General features: G+C 39.3%; 1 protein-coding gene across 6 annotated transcripts in view; it reads left to right on the top strand.

Moving 5' to 3' along the window:
* Positions 1–21,071, top strand: part of LOC126279088 (coiled-coil domain-containing protein 186-like) — a 183,766-nt gene that overhangs the window by 13,807 nt on the left and 148,888 nt on the right. For all 6 annotated transcript variants that reach the window (XM_049979546.1, XM_049979545.1, XM_049979550.1 and 3 more), the window contains 3 exons: positions 17,096–17,308; positions 18,310–18,429; positions 19,646–19,781. In XM_049979546.1, coding sequence (XP_049835503.1) covers positions 17,096–17,308; positions 18,310–18,429; positions 19,646–19,781 — 469 coding nt within the window. The remainder of the gene's footprint in view (positions 1–17,095; positions 17,309–18,309; positions 18,430–19,645; positions 19,782–21,071) is intronic.

Here is a 21,071-nt window from a genome sequence, read left to right as displayed (position 1 = left end):
GTAAAGTCATTGTAGTTTGAAACTTCCTGGCAGATTAAAACTGTGTGCTGGACCGAGACTTGAACTTGGGACATTTACCTTTTGCGGGCAAGTGCTCTACCGTAGAGCACTTGCCCATGAAAGGCAAAGGTCCCAAGTTCGAGTCTCGGTCCAGCACACAGTTTTAATCTGCCAGGAAGTTTCATATCAGCGCACACTCCACTGCATAGTGAAAATCTCATTCTGGAATCATTGTAGTTTGTTATGTGCAGATAAAAGTGTAATTCCTTTGTCATTGTCTGTGTGAGTACATTTTCCATTTCTCTCAACAAATCTGAGGGCAGACTAAATCTCTAGCTAGGTAAGTGGTTTTGGCAGCCATTCATATGATTAGAGTAATGTAGTCATTGTCATCAGCCTAATTCAATCTTCTGCAATTCTTTATAGAAATGTGTGTCCTATGTACATCGTTACACAATGTTGGAAGGAGTGACACTTGTGTAACCTATATACTGGAAGTTGATGCATAATTTGAACCACAGCTTGTGACATTAGCCTGAAACATTTTAAACATCTTAATATCTGTCACTACCATGTTGTTTTCTGAATTAAAATTTTCTTCACAACGCAGCTAGTAACAGTTATGACATTCCATGCAAAGTATTCCGTGCTCATCCAAGATGAGATTCTGTAACTGATGGTTAACTTAACCCCCCTCCCCCCCATTCACAAAATACCCTATGCACCAGCGAACAGGTGCAAATTCTTTAATTTCCTGTTGTGCAGAATACAGGAACTGACTTTCAACAACACAATTGTATTGTCATATTCACTGTGTTGTCCAGTGGCAAATGCCCTTCTGTGATAATATTTTGACAGTCACATGGAGTGATTAATCTCATTATCCTGATTCTGTGTTTAATTTAGGGTCATTAGCAAACCAACATTCTATTTAAATTTTTTGAGTGATAAATCTGTATGTAGCAATTAATCATCAAATTTAATGGCTGATGCAGATGAACTTAACCACTGCTTGCGGCACCTCATTGATACTGTGCTATGAGTGAAGGAAGCAGCTTACTCCAGAGGAGTACCAAATAGTTACCAAACCTGCGCTAGGTGTGCTAAAAGTGACCGAGCGCAGATGCTACTCCCATTCAAATGTGATACGGTGATAAAGATGATTGATGCAGATGGAACTAGAGGGTAGTTAAACTGCTGAAACTGCTTGGATTCTGGAAGGTCTCATGATTAGGTGAAATTAGTTTGACATTCTTTATTAGATTTCCTAGGTAATTGTGTGAAATTGAAATTGTAGTTTTGCGCAGATATGTCGAGCAGATAACTTGTATCCAGTTTCTGGGACAGAGCATGGGGAAACAGCTACAAAAAGCATAGCTTACCTGAGTAGTACCACATAGTATTATTTACAGAGTCTACCTGTAGCAGAATTCTGACTTCAAATGTCATCTTATCAATTTAAACTAGAAATGATTACAAGAACACCAGTGAAGTGAAAAACAAGTACCACTCATTTAACATCCTGAAATATATATGTAGAAATAGCCAGGTGGTTGCAGTTTTTCTATACAGATGGAATACTTTTGATACTGTATAGTGTTGATTATAATTAAAGACAGACTTATCCACATGAGGTGTATAATCAGATTTGCAAGTATACCGAGGACTTTCTTACTCCCAAAATGCAACACGTGTTCTTGGTTAGTCATGTACTTGGAGAAAAGATATTTCTTGACTGCAGCTGTGATGTATGATATGTCAGTATTATTTATTTTATAGATTAATCACTTGATTATTAATTGCAAAACCTATATCTTCACGTATGACACAATTTTCTTGAGTGAGTATTAACCTGGTGAAAGAGGTAGCAGCTGACTGTAAAAGTAGAAAAATATGTGCATAATCACTTCAAGAAATGCGAAAATGTATATGTCCTTGTCTACATCATGGATGTTACAGTTTGGATTCATAGTGCTATGCAAAACCAGAGAATAACATGTGGATATGAAGCAGTCAGTGATCTTATGACATCAGTGAGCCCCTGTTATCAGTGGCCTTATTACACCATTAGAATTGCCCTGAGAAAGGCTGCTTCAACATGGCTGAAATGTTGGTTATTTTAGTAGTTTAAGAATTTTATATGATGATGTGGCATTGCACCCAGAAGAATTTTAATGAGATGTGTCATGATGAGATATATTATTCCTCCCATTGTCCCATCAATCTTTTTAACCCATTCCTAACTCAGAGTTGATGATCATCAACTGCAATTTATCAGTATTGTGGGGGTGAAAATTCCAGCTACCTACATACACTTAATTTAGAATCTGTGGCATGCAAACAACTGTGTGAGAAAATGATGCAGTGTTTGTTCTTGTGCTCTGCATGCCAGATAATGGAATGCTCCAATAATATCATGACAAAATTTTTGATCATCTCACAGGACACACAGCAAAAAATTTTTTCACTCTTCACCTTATTCTGTAATTAACAGCTGATGTATACATAACAGATAGGCTTATGGTGAAGTAAATAGGAGGCTTCAGTTCATTTGTAATGCGACACTCCACCTGAAAGATTCATACCCACAGCCTGTCTGATGTAATGGCTACAGTGGGTAATCACTGGGGAAACTACTAACTTCTATGCAACTCTGAACCTAGTCTAGCTGACTATGCTATCATCTATTTATTTTATTAACTATCAGCCACATTCAGCTCTCATAAATTTGTATCAGTTTGTTTGGCAGTAAATAAGTCATCATTGAACTATTATAATGAAATGGAGAATCTTCAATATGATTTTTCAGTTATTTATGGAGCAGCAATTTATCAGTATTCACTGCTAGATAGAGGCCTGCTCTAGGCTTTTGCTGAATTATCATCTTAAGCTTTACACATCCATGATTCTCTTGTATGTTTTAAAATGTCATAAATTACCTGCCAAGAGATCATCATCACAGTACTTTCTTATCTCTTGGTATCCAGCTAATAAACAGTTTACCATCCATTCAATCGGCAAAATGTCTTGCCCACCTTTGTTTTCATTTTTATTTCGGTCATAATCACATCTTCCACTCCAGTCTATGCTCTGACCCATTCGTCCATTTCTTTGGCTCCCTTGGTAATCTTAAACATGCATTTCTCTAGTGCTTGCTGAATGTTTGTGATTTTTCAGATTGGTTTTGCATTGAAAGTTATAAATAGACAAACCTGCCTGGCTATCTGCACGGTCTAACGCATTCCTTCCCGAGCGGGAAGGTGTGCCAGTCCCTGGCACGAATCTGCTCGGTGGGTTAGTGTCAAGGTCCAGTGTGCCAGCCAGGCTGTGGATGGTTTTTAAGGTGGTTTTCCATCTGCCTCGGCGAATGCGGGCTGGTTCCCCTTATTCTGCCTGAGTTACACAATGACGGCAGTCGACACGCAAACACTGTCTTTACATACGTGTACACCATAGTTACTCTACCACGCAAACATTTGGGGTTACACTTGTGTGGTATGAGATGTTCCCAGGGGGTCCACTGGGGGCCGAACTGCACAATAACCCTGTGTTTGGTGTGGGGAGGGCTGTGACAGGGATGAAGCATCTCTGTTGTTTTTAGGTCCCTGGTTCAGATACACAATATAAATAGAGAACTATACTTTTCAGCCTTGATGACTTGCTAAGAACCTGAAGCCAGACTTCCAGGAGGCTGACAACTCTTTATTGAGTCTGTGCTTCGCCAACAGGGAGCCCCAACCATTGCAGTGCTATTTCCTTTCATGTGCTGCAAGCCCATGCTGCTACTATGCTGCTTCCCCTCTGCCTATCCATTGGATGATCTTTTTGGTGCCAACCACACTTGGCTTTAGTTTCTGATTTTGGACATTCCTCCCCCTCCCCCCCCCCCTTCCCCATCCAGGTGCCCCAGCACTTTACACACCTTTTCATCCTAAACTATATAGTCTCTATTGAAATTGCTGAGACTGGGTGGCACCTATGGGGAGAGCACCCATTCGGAGTAGAAGGCACAATGGCAGGTGAATCGCATATGAAGCGGATTAGGCTTTCCTCTGCTGGTGGTCACATGACCCCAGCAGTCTCTTCTGGAGGAAAAGATTCTTACAATGCTGAGAAATATAGCCCCAAAATATTTCCTTTTCTGGCTATGCCATGGGCAGAAAGGGCTAAGAGACAAAGGGAGAAATACTCCCTCCAATATGTAGTTTGCTCTAGGACCAATGGGGTTCCTTTTTGCCCACAAAGTCATTACTCTTTGTTTAGCAGCTTTAGGATAGGTGTGGGAAAGTAGCAATGACCTCGAAAATGAAGAGTGGTTCAGTTTTGATTAAAACGGCATCCCCTGCCAGTCATTAGCACTCTTCACATGTCACAAGCTCAGTGACATTTCTGTCACTATATCTTCCCATAACAGTCTCAGTATGGTACAGGGTATCATCTTCCACCATAAATTCCTTTTATAGACAGGTGACGAGTTATTTGTCAATTTAGAGTGATGTGGCATACATTTTTTCCGTCATGTCCAGTAGGGCCTAAAGGACAATAGTGTTGCTACTGGGACTTCATCTTGGTCTTTGAAGGTGAACCGTACAAGGTGATGGTGTACTGATGTGATGTAGAACCTTGTGTACCCTATCATGTGGGACTTCAAATCTATGAGATTCAGGCACATGTTTCCACGTTGTAACACTAGCCCTGTCTGTTGGGATTTATGGATGTCAGTTGCACACAAACATTCCTTGTGCTGCCCCCTGTCACCTCTCCTCCAATTCCTGCCTCCCCCTCCCCTCTTCCCCCTACCCTCCCACCAGTGTGTACCGGACCATTTTCCAACAAGAAAAAAGATCCAAGAATATAAGACTCTTAATTGACTGACATATCAAGAGACTAGGGAAAAATATGACAATGATGCATGATATGGTTGCAATGTCATCCTTCTAGCAACAGTACCTTTGCCTGTTGTGCCTTCTATGTTGGGCCCTCAGGGTCACTCAGATACACTCGCTTCCATGGTGGATGCCCCCCCCCCCCCCCCCCTCCACACCTACTCTTTCCCTCCACAAGCACTTTGGGAGCATTGACTCCTCTTCTGTCAGGGAAGTCAATCCACAGCCACCAGCTGTAGAAGCATCATCATCCTCCTCCAACATATCTCACTGGGAAAGTGCCCCTTGGGATGCTCCCCTTGCAGATTTCTGCTGATCTGCAACCAGAGACCAGCCAGTTGCTGAAGAAGTCATGGGCTGCAGGTCATAGTACTTGATGTACCTCATCTGTCCCTGAAACTAAGGTCGGTATTACACTATCAAATTTCTTTGTCAAAGTTGATATGTCAAAATTTATGTCAAAGAAGTTTGATGGTGTAATAGGGCACTTTGTCAAATGTCGTCTGTCGTCAAATAAATTTGATCAAATCCAGGGCCTCGCTGTAGATTTGGTCATAAGTCGCTTGTCTTCTGTTCACTGCAATGTGACATGTTACCAAGTGGAGCGCTAGCATCGCTGCAGCATTCTGCCATCTGTTGTGTGTTTATAAATATGGCTGGTAAATATAATTGGTGTGTACCAACAACTACAAAATTAATAGAGATGTATGAATCTGAGAGACACTTTAAATGTAAGGCAACCTAACTCTCTCCTGTAGCAAGGAATCAGAGTGTTACAGTGAGCCTGTCATCTGCAGATGTAGCAATTCTTAAGTGAGTACTGTGCTTTGTGATATGAGGATACACTTTACTGAGCAAATACTGAAATGTATGCTCATCCATTTGTAAGTAATTTATGTACGACTTGATGTCCTCCACTACAAGCTCACGTAACAAGTTTTGTTGAATGCTTTTATCATATCGTCGTTAAACCCACGGCTTCACCCAGGTACGTTCCTTTTTTTTTATCCGCTTCTCTACCTCGTGTGCACACAGTGGAATAGTGGTACATGCAACTGCTGCAGTTAATGACAAGTTGTTGTAGTCAGCCATCCTGAACTTCAACGAAAAATATGACAATGTAATACTTTTTAGTGCCACATCAAATATCTTTGTAAAATAAATTTGACGAATATTTGATCATATGAAACTTCCCGGCAGATAAAACTGTGTGCCGGACCGAGACTCGAACTCAGGATCTCTGTTTGATCAAACCTTTGACAAAGAAATTTGACAGTGTAATACTGGCCTAAGGCAGACAAGTACAAATATCGAAATAATCTAAGTAGAAGAAGGAGAAGAAGAATTCCTCCAAGAAGGAGACTATAGTGGTCCCTGTTTCACAGGACCTCGTGTGTTCCATCTGAGGCAGGGTTCCTGCCAACTCCTGTGGCACATAATCCCCACACACAACCTAATTCAGAACCAATGTGTATTGATGCCACATTCTTGCAATTGGTGGCAGCTGATGGCCCTGGGGCATGACTTGCAGAGCTTCGATGTCTTTTCTGCATCACTCTGCTTTCTTCACTCTGCTTTCTGCATTACCCTCCAGGAAACGTGGTTCCCATAATGCAGACCCCTACCCTCCATGGCTATCAAGGCTATTTTAAGAATCACGATGACTTTGAAAGAGTGTTGGGCAGAGTTTGCACATAAATTCTGACCTCTGTCTACAGCATACATGTGCCACTCAATACACCTTTGGAGGCTGTGACTTTTCGTGTGAGGATGTCTCTGGGTTTTACCGTCTGTAATGTATATCTCCTTCCAAATATTGAATTGTCTCAGAACATGTTGTCTGCACGGATTTCTCAGCTTCCCCCACTCTTCCTCGTTTTTGATGTCTTCAGTGCCCGCAATCCTTTGTGGGGTGGAACCACAGTTACTGACCACAGCAAAGTTATTGAAAACTGTCCCCAGAGCTCAGTCTTTGTCTCATACCATTACTCTTCCTATTTGCAGCCCTTGTCTTCCCTCCTTCATCCATTGGAGAGTCCATGACGGCCTGTGTGACAGTGATCACGTTGCAGTTGTCCTGTCCCTCACTCAGCATCACTCACCTGGGCATCCACACAGCTGACTTAGCAATCCCCTGTTACACAGGGTCCCCTCATTGATTGGAAGACATTATCTTGGTGGACCTCTGAATCACCATGGCCATTAGACATCACTGGAGGGCTGTCCACTGCCATAATGTCACCCATCAATGGAGCATCTTATCACCATTAAACAACTTTGTGCCTCAGTTCACCACCTAATAAAACGATAGAAACAAGAACTCTGGAAACAGTCTGTTACTACCATTGGACTGTGTACCCCCCTTATCAGGCTTGGGAAAAGATTCAGCACCTGTGTGGACACCAGCCCACCACAGATGTTTCTGGTATATCCCTGAATGGTGTTTCTTCATTTACCCACACCCTGTCGCAGAACTATCACCCTACATTTCATGTTCTCAAACAGCAGGTGAAGGTAATTTTCTTACCTTTCACTGCATGCCACCTGGAGCCATAAAATGCTCCATTCAGTGAGTGGGAATTCTTTAGTGCTCTAGCCCTTTGCCTTGACATAACTGCAGGAGTTGGAAATTTGTCCATAGTAAGATGCTCAAAAACCTGTCGTATTGCTAGTGTCATGTCCTAGACATTTTCAACGATATCTGGAGTTTCCATCTCAGCATGATAGTCCTGGTTCTGAAATCTGGTAAACATCTCTTGAGATGGAAGCTATCACCCAATTAGTCTCACTAATATTCTCAGCAAGTTGTTTGAGTGTAACTTGAGTCTTGGGGCCTTTTGGCTCTGTCCCAAGGTGCTTTTTCGCAAGGATGTTTTACTGCTGACAATTTGGTCTGCCTGGAATCTGCTGTCTGGATGGCTTTTGCCTGCTGTCAACACATCATCAGTGTCTTCTTTGATTTACGAAAGGCTTGTGTCATCAAATGGGTCACCACATCCTCATTATCCTACATGAGTGCTATTGCAGGGGTCTGCTCCTGATTTCTGCATGGAACATCTTATAATTCCATACTTTCCATGTTCAGCTTGATGCTTCCCACAGTAACTCCCCCCCCCCCCCCCCCCCCCACACACCAATCTCACCTAATATACAAGAGAACAAGGTCCCATAGGGCTTCTTATTGTGTGTGCCCCTTTTTCTATTGGCCATCAATGGTCTCGCTACAGCTAAGGGGTCTGCAGTGTCACCCTCCCTCTATGCTGACAATTTTTGTTTTTACTACTGCTCCTCAACTGTAGGTGTTGTTGGACACTGACTGCTGGGTGCCGTACAAAAGGCACAGTCATGGGCTCTCACTCATGTCTTTCAACTTTTGGTCACATAGACTTGCATCGTGCATTTCTGTTACCGTCATACTGTCCATCCGCATCCAGAAATCTACCACAACAATCAATTGTTCAATGTGGTGGAGTTTATCAGTTTTTAGGACTGGTCTTCAATGCCCAGTTGGCGACGTAGCTTCCTCATCTTCACCAACTTAAGTGAAAGTTCTGGTCACACTGTAAATACTTTTCACTGTCACAGTAATGCTAGCTGAGGTGCAGACCACTCTACACTTCTGTTTCTTTCCAAAGTTCTGATCCTGTGCTGTCTTGATTATTGGAGTTTGGCATATGGCTCTGTATCACTTTCAGCATTGTGGATGGTGGCCCTGATACACCATTGTTAGGTGTGACTTGTGACAAGTGCCTTTTGGATTAGCCCTGTAACCAGCCTACTTGCAGAGGCTGGGTTCTGTCCACTACAGATCAGGTGCCTACAACTGCTGCTCAAATATGTGATATACATTTGCTACTCCCCTGAGCATACGAACTGCCATGTTCTTTTTCCTGCTAGGCATTGCAGTGCCTGTAACAGAGGACCAGGCCTGGAGTCAGGATCACACTTCACAGACAGTGTCTCTGCTCTGAACTCCACCTTCATCCACTGTCACCTCTTGTGAGAGAGTGGCTGTGTACACCCCCATGATTTGTAGCCTGACCTTGGATCTGTCTTGACCTAGCCTTCAGACTGAAAGACTATGAACCTCATGATGGTTTTTCGCTGCACGTTCCTAGCCATCCTTGAGTTTTTCTGGGTTTGGATGTGGCATACACCGTTCACTTGACAGTTGATGGACCTACTGGTTTTGCCTACACATACACAAAGTGCAGTGAACTATGCTCTCTGCCAAATGGATGCAGTGCATTCACTATTGAACTGATGGCCATCAATCAAGCCGTCAGTCATGTTCATTCTTGCACCCAAGATGTTCTTAATCAGCATTGATTCCATGAGTAACCTTCAGGCTATCAGCCAGTGCTACCCTTGACACCCATTGACTGTGACTATCCAGGATCTTGTTCCTGATCTTCATCGTATTGACAGTCAGTTTTCTTTGCCTGGACCACTGATCATGTTGGGATCCCAGAGAATGAACTTTCTGACCAATTGGCTAAGTTGGCTTGTAGAATGTTTTCAAGATGGGAGTACCAGAACTGGACCTTCGGCTGAGTCTACACCATCAATTGTTGGAAGCTTAGAACATGGAATGATATGCCGTGGTTTCTCCAAACAAGCTGTGGGCAGTAAAGGGGACCACAATCATGTAGCACTCTTCCCTTCATATGTCTCCTAAGGACTCCATCATTTTCTGTCTACTTCACATTGGCCACATAGCAATATCACACGATGTGAGGATCCACCCGACTGCCAGCATGGTGCCTGTCTGACAGTGACCAAGCCCTACTTTACTGCCCTAATTTTGGCTACCTAATTGTGAAATCTTAAACTTGCTGACATGCTGCCTTGGGTGCTAGCAGATGATGCCAGAGTGGCTTATTTGGTTTTAAATTTTACTCATGAAAGTGGGGTCCACTCCTCTCTGTGACATGGGGCACTTTGGCCTTGTGGACCACATGAGGGATGGAGGAGTGTCCCATAGCCTGCTGTGACTCGGGGCCTATGGCTGCTCTTGCTTGATGATCCTGCATGCTTTCTGGTCTTCCCACCTTTGTTATTCTTGTTCTTTTACATTTTGTTTGCTTTAATGTCTCATTGCCGTTCTCTTTCCTGAGATTTTATCAACTTGTCTGCATTGCTAATTTGCTTGTGGTAATGGAGAATGAGGAAAATACTAGTTTTCTTATTGTGATGTAGGTTGAGGAAAACACTGGTCAGTTGCAGATTGTGCATTTCCCACCACATAACATGTCCCAGGGACCTCCAGCTGCCTTCTGATGGAGCAACTCACCCACTTTAATCCTTATCATCCCTTTCTCATGTCCACTTGCTTCTATCTCTTGGATTCGTTGATTCTCAGTTGCAGTTGGGTGTATTAGGATTGGTCTTTTCCTTCCTCTCATAGTTTGGTCCCCTTTACACCGTCAGTCCCATCCAATCAAAATCAGAGGTGAGTTTGTCACTCAAGGCTGAAAAGTACGATAAAATATTCTCCTTCAAATGATTGTTTCAATGAAGTAAATCAGAAGTGCTAGTACTCAGTGGTTTTTAACTTTTATTAGTTTTGGAGGAAAAAAAAGTTCATTTTTAAAAGCACTATAAAGTTTATTATTTTTGTCCATCTAGTTGTTGCCTTCAACTGCCCTAAAGACAAAAACTCATCAATTGTTTCCTAGTTTCATCATTAATTTGTACTACTTTCTTATTGATACTGGTACGTTTATTGTACAGTGTTGTAATGTTGTAATTGCTTTGTGCTGTTACTTCCAGACTTTCTCTATTTAATTCTTCTAGTTGTTGAAGTTGGTAACAAAGATGGTTCAGATATGTTATAGTCACATATTACTTCTTCCTTTTGTGAGTTTCAAATCAGGAAACTTCCCCAGGAGCTATTGATAACAGTTGTAGTGATAAAAAGTCTCCTTACTGACTTCTTATGCTTAAAGTATAAAATTATAAGACCGTAAATAGGTTTTGTGTCACATGGAGTTCTTTTAATTCATGTCAAACAGTTGTTCAGTGTTGTGAATATCATAAATACTGATGTGGTGATCTTGAGTGGCTTCAAATCACACAGGAATAGGTGCTGCAGTCATGACAGTTGACCAGCTTGTCATAATCATATTGATTCAGGAAGCCTGCTTCTATCTCCAAAATATGCCTAAACCTGAAAGCTTGTTGAAATATTATTTGATATGCAGTTATAAAAACCAAAAAGAGTTTACAAAAAATTAAAAAAAAGTTAAGAAACCAAAGTGGACCACTGGCAAAATGCAACTTGCTATTGAAAGTTTTGCCATGTTGTGTTTGTACAATGAATACTAGATTTATGCCATTTTGTAGGGTGCTTATTATGTCCAGTAAAGAGTTGAGACTGAGTGAGAACAATTCTAGTACAGATACTCCATGCTTGTTTGATTTGTGGACCAAGTGTCACAGGAAAACAAATATGTTTTTACTGACAAATAATCAATACCTCATGAAAACCAGCTTGGAAAATTCCAGGAAATGATTTTCATAGGAGCACCTGCAAATATTCTTCAGTCCTACACACACTCTACCAATATAGCTTGAGAAGACATACGTTGTTGTTAGAGTAAACTTTGGGCTGTTCTTGGTGCATACAATGTTTTAATAACTTGAGGGGATACAGCCAGGTATATTTGTCAAAAGCCGTGGATATATTGAGAGTTTGTGATAAATTCATTTGATAGCATTTCCATGAGTTGTAACTTTGATATTAGTTTTAATAACAGGGGGATAGGAGCTGTCAGTTGTTTCATGGTCTGTTTATCAATGAAACTAAAAGAACCTTAATGTTCAATAAAATGAAGAGTATCTTTTGACATGACATTTATAAAAATTAGTAGAGTAGAGATGATTATGCACATGTGGCATCATCTACATCTATACTCTGGAAACCACCATGAGGTACACGGCAGAGGGGTACATCACATTGTACCAGTTATTAGGGTTTCTTCCATTCATGTATGGAACATAGAAAGAATGATTGTTTGAATGCCTCTGTGCTATTTGGTACATGTCCCACATGCTTCAGAAATATTCTAGAACCAGCTGCAAGTGGGATTTGTAAGCAATCTCCTTTGTAGGAGATTGTATTCCCAGTATTCTACCAAATGTGCCACCAGCTTTACCCACATCTGTACCTATGTCATCATTCCATTTCATATCCCTACAAAGTGTTACACCCAGGTATTTCTATGAGCTGGCCTATTCCAGCAATGACTCAATGATATTATAGTCATAGAATACTACTTTTTTTTCTTTTTTTGTAGTGAAAAATTTTACATTTCTAAACATTTAGAGCAAGTTGCCAATCTCTGCACCATGTTGAACTCTTTATCAAGATCTGACTGAAAGCTTCTTTCAGACAGTACTTCATTGTAGATAACTACATTATCTGCGGAAACCCTGATTTTACTATTAATATTGTCTGCAAGGTCATTAATATACCATATGAGCAGCGAGGGTTTTCGATATCCACGCTGGTTGGCATTAAGGTCATTCTCTTAAAGATACCTGGCTGTGTTCTAAGATTCTACAACAAATTGATGTCAAGGATATTGGGCAATAGTTTTGTAGATCACTTCTACTACCCTTCTTGTAGATGGGTGTGATCTATGCTTTTTCCCAAGAACTGGACACAGTTTTTTGTTTGAGGGATCTGTGATCATAGTTAGAAGAGGGGCTAATTCAGCTGGAAATTCAGTATAGAATCTGACAGGGATTCCATAGGGGCCCGGAGCTTTATTCAGTATTAATGGTTTCAGCTGTTTCTCAACACCACGGATACTAATACTTATTTCATTCATCTTTTCAGTGGTGCAAGGATTGAATTGGGGCAATTCTCCTTGGTGTTCCTTTGTAAAGGAAAATTTGAAAATGGAGTTATGCATTTCAGCTCTTGCTTTGCAACCCTCAGTTTCAGTTCCTGTCTCATTCACTATGGACTGGACACTGACTCTGGTGCCACTAACAGCCTGTACATATGACCAGAATTTCTTTGTGTTCTGTGAACGGTCACTTGACAATATTATTCTGAGGTAGTCATTGAAGGCTTCATGAATTGCTCTCTTGACAGCTGAACTCGTTTCATCCATCATATATCTATCTATAGTCCTATGCTTTGTTTTACACTTATTATGCAGTAATCTCTGTTTCTTTAGAAGTTACTTTACAGTCACTATATACCAGGGAGGTTTCTCCCATCATTAACTGTTCTATTGAGTATGTACCTGTCCAGTGCATGGTGAGCTATTCTTTTAAACTTGACCCAGAGTTCCTCTACATGATCCTGCCCTGTGCTGAAAGTTTCAAGTTGCTCAATGAGATATGACAATACTGACTTTTTATCTTTTTTATAACTTTCTGCTTGTTTTAGTTGTCCTTTGTACTTTGTTAATAATCGTGGTCACTATTTTCAACTTGGGGACTCTGTATCTATGAATACTAGTACCAAACTGCCCCTATAATTATTGAATAGTAAAGAGTTAGTAGGGATATATAGTTAGGAAATATGACTGGCTAAAAAGAAAGTTCTTGAATTGGAAATAATTCTGTTCAGTACACATTTAGGAAGCTGTTTGTCAGTCAGTGACTCAATAAAAGTTATTTTACAGCACCAATAAGTCTGCCCCCGGTAGCTGAGTGGTCAGCGCGATAGACTGTCAATCCTAAGGGCCCGGATTCGATTCCCAGCTGGGTCGGAGATTTTCTCCGCTCAGGGACTGGGTGTTGTGTTGTCCTAATCATCATCATTTCATCCCCATCGACGCGCAAGTCGCCATAAGTGGCGTCAAATCAAAAGACTTGCACCAGGCGAGCGGTCTACCTGACGGGAGGCACTCGTCACACGACATTTCATTTCATTTCATTTCATTTCATTTCAACACCAATAAGATTTCTTTCTTCTTTGTATTATCAAATTCTGCCAACTACCAATGGGGAATTCAATTAATTTGTATTTGTTCCCTTAATTCCTCTCTGTTTTGTTCAGTTGTACCTCTTTATGTGTGTATTGACAGTTTTCACTGCTGTGTTGTTCTGGATTCTCCATTGCATTTCCCCCTTTTTTTCTATTTCACTCCAACAAACCAATCATTTATCACCTCTTTCCGTTTTACATAGGCCTATCACATTTTCTCTCTAACTAACATTACTTTCGTTATATGGCCCCTCACTTGCTAAAATTCTATTGATTTCCATTGCCATATCGGGATTTTTATTTTTTTCCATGCCATTACTTCATTGTAATGGTTTAAGATTACCCAAAGTACTCTTCTTGATCCAGTTATTGAACCATTACATTGACAGAAATGCAGGAATTACTTTATTATGGTTGTTTGCAGACTGGTGAATCATTACTTTTGTCAATTAATTGACATATTGCTTGACATTACAAGTTACCAAGCATATAATCAGTAATTTTGTCAGAGTTCACAAAAGTTTTGGAAGATCAGGCAAATGGAATGGATATGTGTTTTAACATCAACAAAAGTAAATCAAGATTAATGGAATGGAGTTGAATTTAACCAGGCAATGAGGAGGCAGTTAAATTAGGAAATGAGACATTTAAAATACAGATTTTTTTGTATATATACTGGCAGCAGAGCAACTAATAGTGAAAGTATAAAGGATGTGAAAAGCGGACTAGCCAGAGTAAAAATAATAATAATAATAATAATAATAATAATAATAAATTTTAAAACTTTGTTTTTGAGGGAGATAAATTTGATTTTTAATAGAACTTCTATGGAAGTGAAATAAGAATGATAAACAGTTCAGAGAAGAAGGGAATTGAAGCTTCTAAAATGTGGTCCTATAAAAGAATGCCAGAGATTATTGTTGTAGACCACATGAGGAGGTAATGAATCATATTGGGTGGAAAAGAAAGTTAATGGGTTATTGATTAAATGAAGAGGTTGATTAATAGGACACACCCCAAGGCACCAGTATATTGTGAATTTTTAATGGATTGAAGTGTAAGGGTACCAGCTATATAGGGATTCAAAATCTGGGTTGTAAGCAGGTGAAGTTGAGGTAGATTGCAGTAGTTATGCAAAGATAAAGAGGCTTGCACAGGACAAAAAGATGGAAAGCTGCATCAAACCACTCTTCAGACTGAAGATCACAAGTACTCCTAGTCCAGCCAATTAGAAATTAAGTGGAACATTTTAAACACACAAGCTGAAACTTGGCAGAAACTTTCAGGACAATGTCCAGATTAAAATCACTAAAGCCCCAAAAAATCCACTTTGGGGAAAAACCGCCATCTTGAAAAGACTGCCTCCACTTTTGAATTTTTTAATTTTTACGATATTCACTGAACCAAGCATCCAATTGGATTAATTTTTGTGCAAAATTAATGAGTTTATGTGCCACTGTCACCAAAAGTCATAAATTTCTTTGCTGTAGTCAGTTTTTCGGTTCAAGAAGCGATAATATTAACTCAACTGGTGTTGGAAAAAAAATTGACCTGAAATTTTAGAACTTTGGATCATACACTGTGGATGTTTTTTTTATTATTATAAGTAATGTTGCGTGTAATGTACAATAAAAATGAAACACAATTTACATAATTTACATGAGATGAGAAATACAACTACAATCATACACTGTTTTTTATGGAAGTGGACAGAGTTGTTGTAAACTTGAATGGTTCACCAATGCGATGCTCACTCCTGGCAAAAGATTAACGGGAAGATGTTAGAAAAATTAACATTGATTTGCTTTTATTAGAATGAAGAAAAAAACAATGGACAGGACTTGTCACATTTTGTTGTTATTTACTGTTGTTATATAAAAATGCCAGTCAAAGTTTCAAAGTCATCTTTGATGTCGGAGTCTGCGAAGAAATCCATCTTGATTTGTGCACCCGTAGCCAGTGCAGTAGCCACACATACTTGTGCAACTTCTGCATATACACTTGTTTTCATAACCAGATTTACAAGTACAGGATATAATGAGAAGTACTTGCTTTCAATGCTGATTTGTCTTTTGCTGGAAGTAGTTTTGAGGGTTTGTGTTTAAGTTTGGGGAAACTGATGAAGATAATTCCTTCCTCATTGGTGATAAACTTGATGCAAACACTGTCAGGTGTCTCAATAACAGAGAGATGAGACTTGCTTTGTTTTTAACGTTACCCACAAAGGCTCCTTGAGAAGATGTTAACGGTGTAGCATTGACAATTAAAGCTTCTACCACTGCTCCTCTTGTGTTGGTGTGTTCTTCATCCTTGGTTCTTGGAGAGTTGTTGCCATTGAAAACCACAGTGACTTTCCACTGAAATGGTTATTATCATACTGGAGGTATATTGTGCTGTAATTTTGAGACATGACCACGTGACCCATTTGGGCGGTACCACCTCTTCAATTAATGCGGAGTTCATGCTTTTTCACGTCAGTGTCCCATCAAACAGCTCAGGGGGGCCTTGCTGCTAGTTCATGTTTTAGGTATTCACAAAACATATCGTTATTGCGTATAGCACACAGCAGTTGATGAAAAAGTTTATTTGGATTTGTTTTGATGACAGAGTTTTTCGTCTTTGCTGTTTTAAACACAAGGGGAAGAGTCGTGACTTCTTTCTCTTTTAAGTGGACATTATTGAGTCACTGATGGAGGGAAAGAGCATCATCGTAGGAAACACTGTCAACAGTTATCACACTGATGGTATGCATGAACCCAAGAAAGTATGTCGAGTGTGCATTATTGCTTTTAATCACAAGGACACAGAATAAATATAGTGTCAAAGTATACAAAATATTAACTCTTTCTGACTAATTTTTTGGATACAAAGTGACATTTTATCACCACGACCAATTATTATAGCTTTTATGCTTTAATCTTTATTTTTGGTTATACTATATATCGAAACAAACAATTTGGCACAAGAATTAAGCCAATTGGGTGCTTGGTTTAGTTACTGTGGGTAAAAATAAAAAATTCCAAGATAATGGTTTTCCCAATGTGGATTTTTGGAGACTTAAGAGAGTTTGATCTGGATATCTTCTTGAACATTTCTGCCAATTTTCAGCTTTTTTTTTAAAAAAATGTCTGGGTTGGGACGATGTTTTGTCTGATTTGACTGGACTATACTAAGACAGTCAGTGGAACATGTAATTAGCAAACTAATAAAAATAGTTAGTTGATAAATCTATATTGTATTTATATTTATCATTTGGTTTTAGATGACAAAAATGTGGGAGGCATCTAAACGTGAAACAGAGGCAGCTGTAGTACGATACGCGGTTAGTGAAAAAGAGCTAATGGAACAACGCAAAGAACGAGAGGCAGCTGACCGTCGATTGAAGGACGCAGTCAAGGAGCGAGAAGCACTTTCAGCGAAGCTTCGTACAGCTGCTGCTGAGAAAACACGTGTTTGTCAGATGTTAGATACTAAGGTATTGCTACCTGGTACCTGCAAACACTAAACTTTTATTTTAATTTGTGACATGACAAACTATTGCATCCAAAATATACACATTTTTATTCTTAATTGAGATTTTAATTGATTAATTCTTTTATCATTTTCGTTGCTGCACACACACACGAAGCCATCTGCACCATTGTCATCTTATTATACACTAAAAAATTGACCTTCTGAGTAGTTGTTCTTGAGTTTGTTAGTGGTCATTATTGTTAAATTCCCACAACAATACCATGTTGCTGAAGTCAGAGCAAGGGACCTTATACTTCTCTAGTAACTGGATTCTATTAGACCCATCACTATTTTCTTGGTCATTGCTTGTCAGAAAAACTGGTTGACTGCCCATATATTCGCCAATCAAAATTGTGGATACACCAAGAATTATAGAACTGTAAATGAAAATGATACTGTTGTCAAGTGGAAACCTCTGTTTTAACTGCAGATCTTTTAGATGACCATGTACCTCGAGTGCTATAACACTGAATACTATAAAAGTAAACAACAAACATTAACCCTCAACATCAGCCACAGTAGTTAACTTTTAGGTCAACATTGCCATTGTCATGAATTAAACCATGAAGCAACCAGTTATACAGAATTCATTGCTGAGTGAAAATGTTTGGAAATTATACTAACAGCAGCAGTTTTTTAATGATAAAATTGAATTAAATTAATTTTTATGAGTCACAATAATTTCCCTCTAATATTTCTCATTACGGCTGACTATACTGACCATTCTTGGTTTCGTCTTCATAACTATAAATGGTCCGTGCATCTTATACATACATATAAATTTTAGGTAAAATTTTTGAATTTCGTAATTCATTTCATAACTTAATGTTTGTTAAGCAAATTTTACAGACCTAATTACAGAATCAAGCCAAATGATACTAAATTAGTTATTATCACACTTTCACTAAGATGTTTAATGATAGTATATATATATGGGAAATTACTCTGTGTGCAATGTTTCAGTGCCATGAGTTAACCAGCATGCAGAAAGAAACTGAGAGACTTAAAGATGATCTGAACAATCGAGACATTAAAATAAAATGGTTACAGAATAAACTCAGATCAGAAACAGAGACACACAAGGTAAAAATGAAACTCCAAAATCATAATATATTTAAGGAACTTACATCTAACAGTCCAGTCTAAGTGGCCAGAGACAGTGGTCATGTGCGTCTGAGTTGTACTTCCATGAATGCATGTTTGCTCTCTATTGATAAAAAGACCTTTTGGCTGAAAGGTCAAATGTATAACTGTCTTTCTTTGTGCCTGTCTGTAGCTCAATGTGTCCTGTATGTAGTGAGTAATAATCTATCCTTTTCTTGTTACATCCTGTATGTTCCATTGTTTGATTATATCTACTAGCAGACATACAGATCTGACAGATTAAACCTGTGTGCCAGATGAGCACTCAAAACCACTCCCTAATGTTGTACTTAATAATCCGATTTTGTGGAATAGTACCTGTTGTCCTCTATGACAGTACTTCATAACACATAATAAATTCTGTGGTAATATGCTCATTTTATCAGAAGTATTCATATGAAAAAATTAAGGCAAGTAAAATAAAAGCAAAAATTTAGTTGTCGTTCAAAAAGTACATATTTTCATTATGGTGCATATCACTAAATGTGTAAATATTTGTCTTATACTGAGTAATATGTGTTGAGTGTTTCTTTTCATATATGTTAACGTGAATTTGCCTTAAATAATGGAAACTTTTTATCAGTAAAACAATGGTACTAAATCAGTATTTCATACAAGAATAACCTAACACCCCATATAAATCAAAAAATACCATGAAGCACTAGAAACTGTACACACATGGCTAAATAAATTTTAGATTTGCGCAGGATATTATGTGTATGGTACAGAATTATCTTTTGCTCTTCTGACTGGTGGTCAAAGGAAATCTGAGTATTGTAAATTTGTTGTTCCTTGTCAGTGATAAAGTGCTAAAATGGTGGAAAGTTTGTCTTAATAGATTACATGCTATTTGGCAAAAAGTAAACTGAAGCTTTCTACAGAATATGGAAAAAGTATGACTGGTTTAATGTCTCACTTCTAATTGTTGCTGCAAAATGAATATCAGAATGAAATGTAAACCATTAATGGTCTCACAAATAATTTGAAAGAGCGTTACAGACCTGTAAGTAAGTTAAGAATAATGCAATTTGATTTGACTACAAAGTTTTAGTTTGAGAACAGTCATTGCAATTATGAATTATATTTTCGAAACTGCTCAGAATGCATTTAGTATGCATTTTAAATACATGCTTATGTTAGCTTTTTCCCATTGTAGGAAACTCAGGCAAAGGTTGATAAATTGATGAGGAGTCTCGCTGAAGCAAAGGAAGAATGCGAACAAGTTCGCAAGGATTGTCAAGAAATGATAAGAGCATATCAACAATCTGAAGAAAACAGAGCTGTTGTATTAGGTAAGAATATTTTTAACATCGCAGTAAACACTAATTGGATCTCACCAAGCCAGGTGGTGCAGTGGTTAGCACAATGGAGGATGACAGTTCAAACGTGTGTCACTATCCTCATTTAGGTTTTCCGTGATTTCCCTAAGCAGCTTCAGGCAAATGCCAAGGTTGTTCCGTTGACAGCATGGCCAGTTTCCTTCCCTAATACCTGCTTGTGCTACGTCTCTAATGACCTCATTGTTGATTTGATGTTAAACACTAGTCTCCTCCTTCATCTCTTCCACTAATTGGATCTAACTAGTTCATGAAAGAGCTCTTTTTAGAGAACATTTGGAAAGTTGGAATTAAAGATAAATAGGAGATGACACTACAATACTTCCAGACAGGGTAGCAATTTGTTTAGAAGCTTATCATCTTTAATAATCAGCAGAAAAATGCTCCTACCAGAGCTCAGAAAAAGTGAATATGACCCTCTTTAATGAAAGACTCTGATTGAAAAGTGGGGTACCAGTTCCATCATTCTATCTTCCTCTGCACTTTTAAAATTTTTCTCAAAAATATTGGCACGCAAACATATTCATGCCCTATTTAATGTGCATCTCTCACTGCCACAGGCTGCCCTAGTTGTAACTCACTCACTTCTGTAGGAATGTTCCATACTGTACTGTACACAAAGTTACAAACACACAAGGCCAGATCCATACATTGCTGGAGTAACACAAATGGCCTCATGTTCAAAATGTAAATCAGGTACTGGCTCTAGATGCAAGTGCACTAGCCAGCACAGCATAGTAGAAATGGCAGAGTCAGAGAAAGTGTTGTTTGTCTCACTGTTCACCACATGATATCCACACTAGTGACACTATCAGTAAGACAAAGAAATCGAAATTTATATTCTGCACAGAAGTGCAATGTGAAAACATAATATCATCACCAATTGCATGCCAGTCATAAAGACAGTGTGCACAGGTGTCTCGCAGTGTTGTGAAAGCACCAGCGTCAGTTCTCCACACCAGTAGACAGCGACCTTAGCGTTAAAGTGTCATGTTGCACAGCTGTGAAAGGAAGCACTGTGTGAGGGGTGAAACTCGCTGCCTTAGCAGATGGCCATAGAGAGTTGTCAGAATATGGAACTGCTGATGGCGAAGGCCAATACCGATAAAGGGTCATGTTATGCCAGCGGTGAGGTTGGGGCTGTGGCGTCGATGATGTTGGCTCTGTGGCGCAGGCAGGCATTGCTTGTGAAGGCATGGAAGGTGGGGCGGTTGGCTGTCAGTAGTGTTGATCTGCTGCATGACA

The sequence above is a fragment of the Schistocerca gregaria genome, chromosome 6 (assembly GCF_023897955.1).
Source record: "Schistocerca gregaria isolate iqSchGreg1 chromosome 6, iqSchGreg1.2, whole genome shotgun sequence".
NCBI classification, from domain to species: domain Eukaryota; kingdom Metazoa; phylum Arthropoda; class Insecta; order Orthoptera; family Acrididae; genus Schistocerca; species Schistocerca gregaria.
Note: the sequence above shows the minus strand (reverse complement) of the source record. Positions and strands in the feature narration are given on the sequence as shown.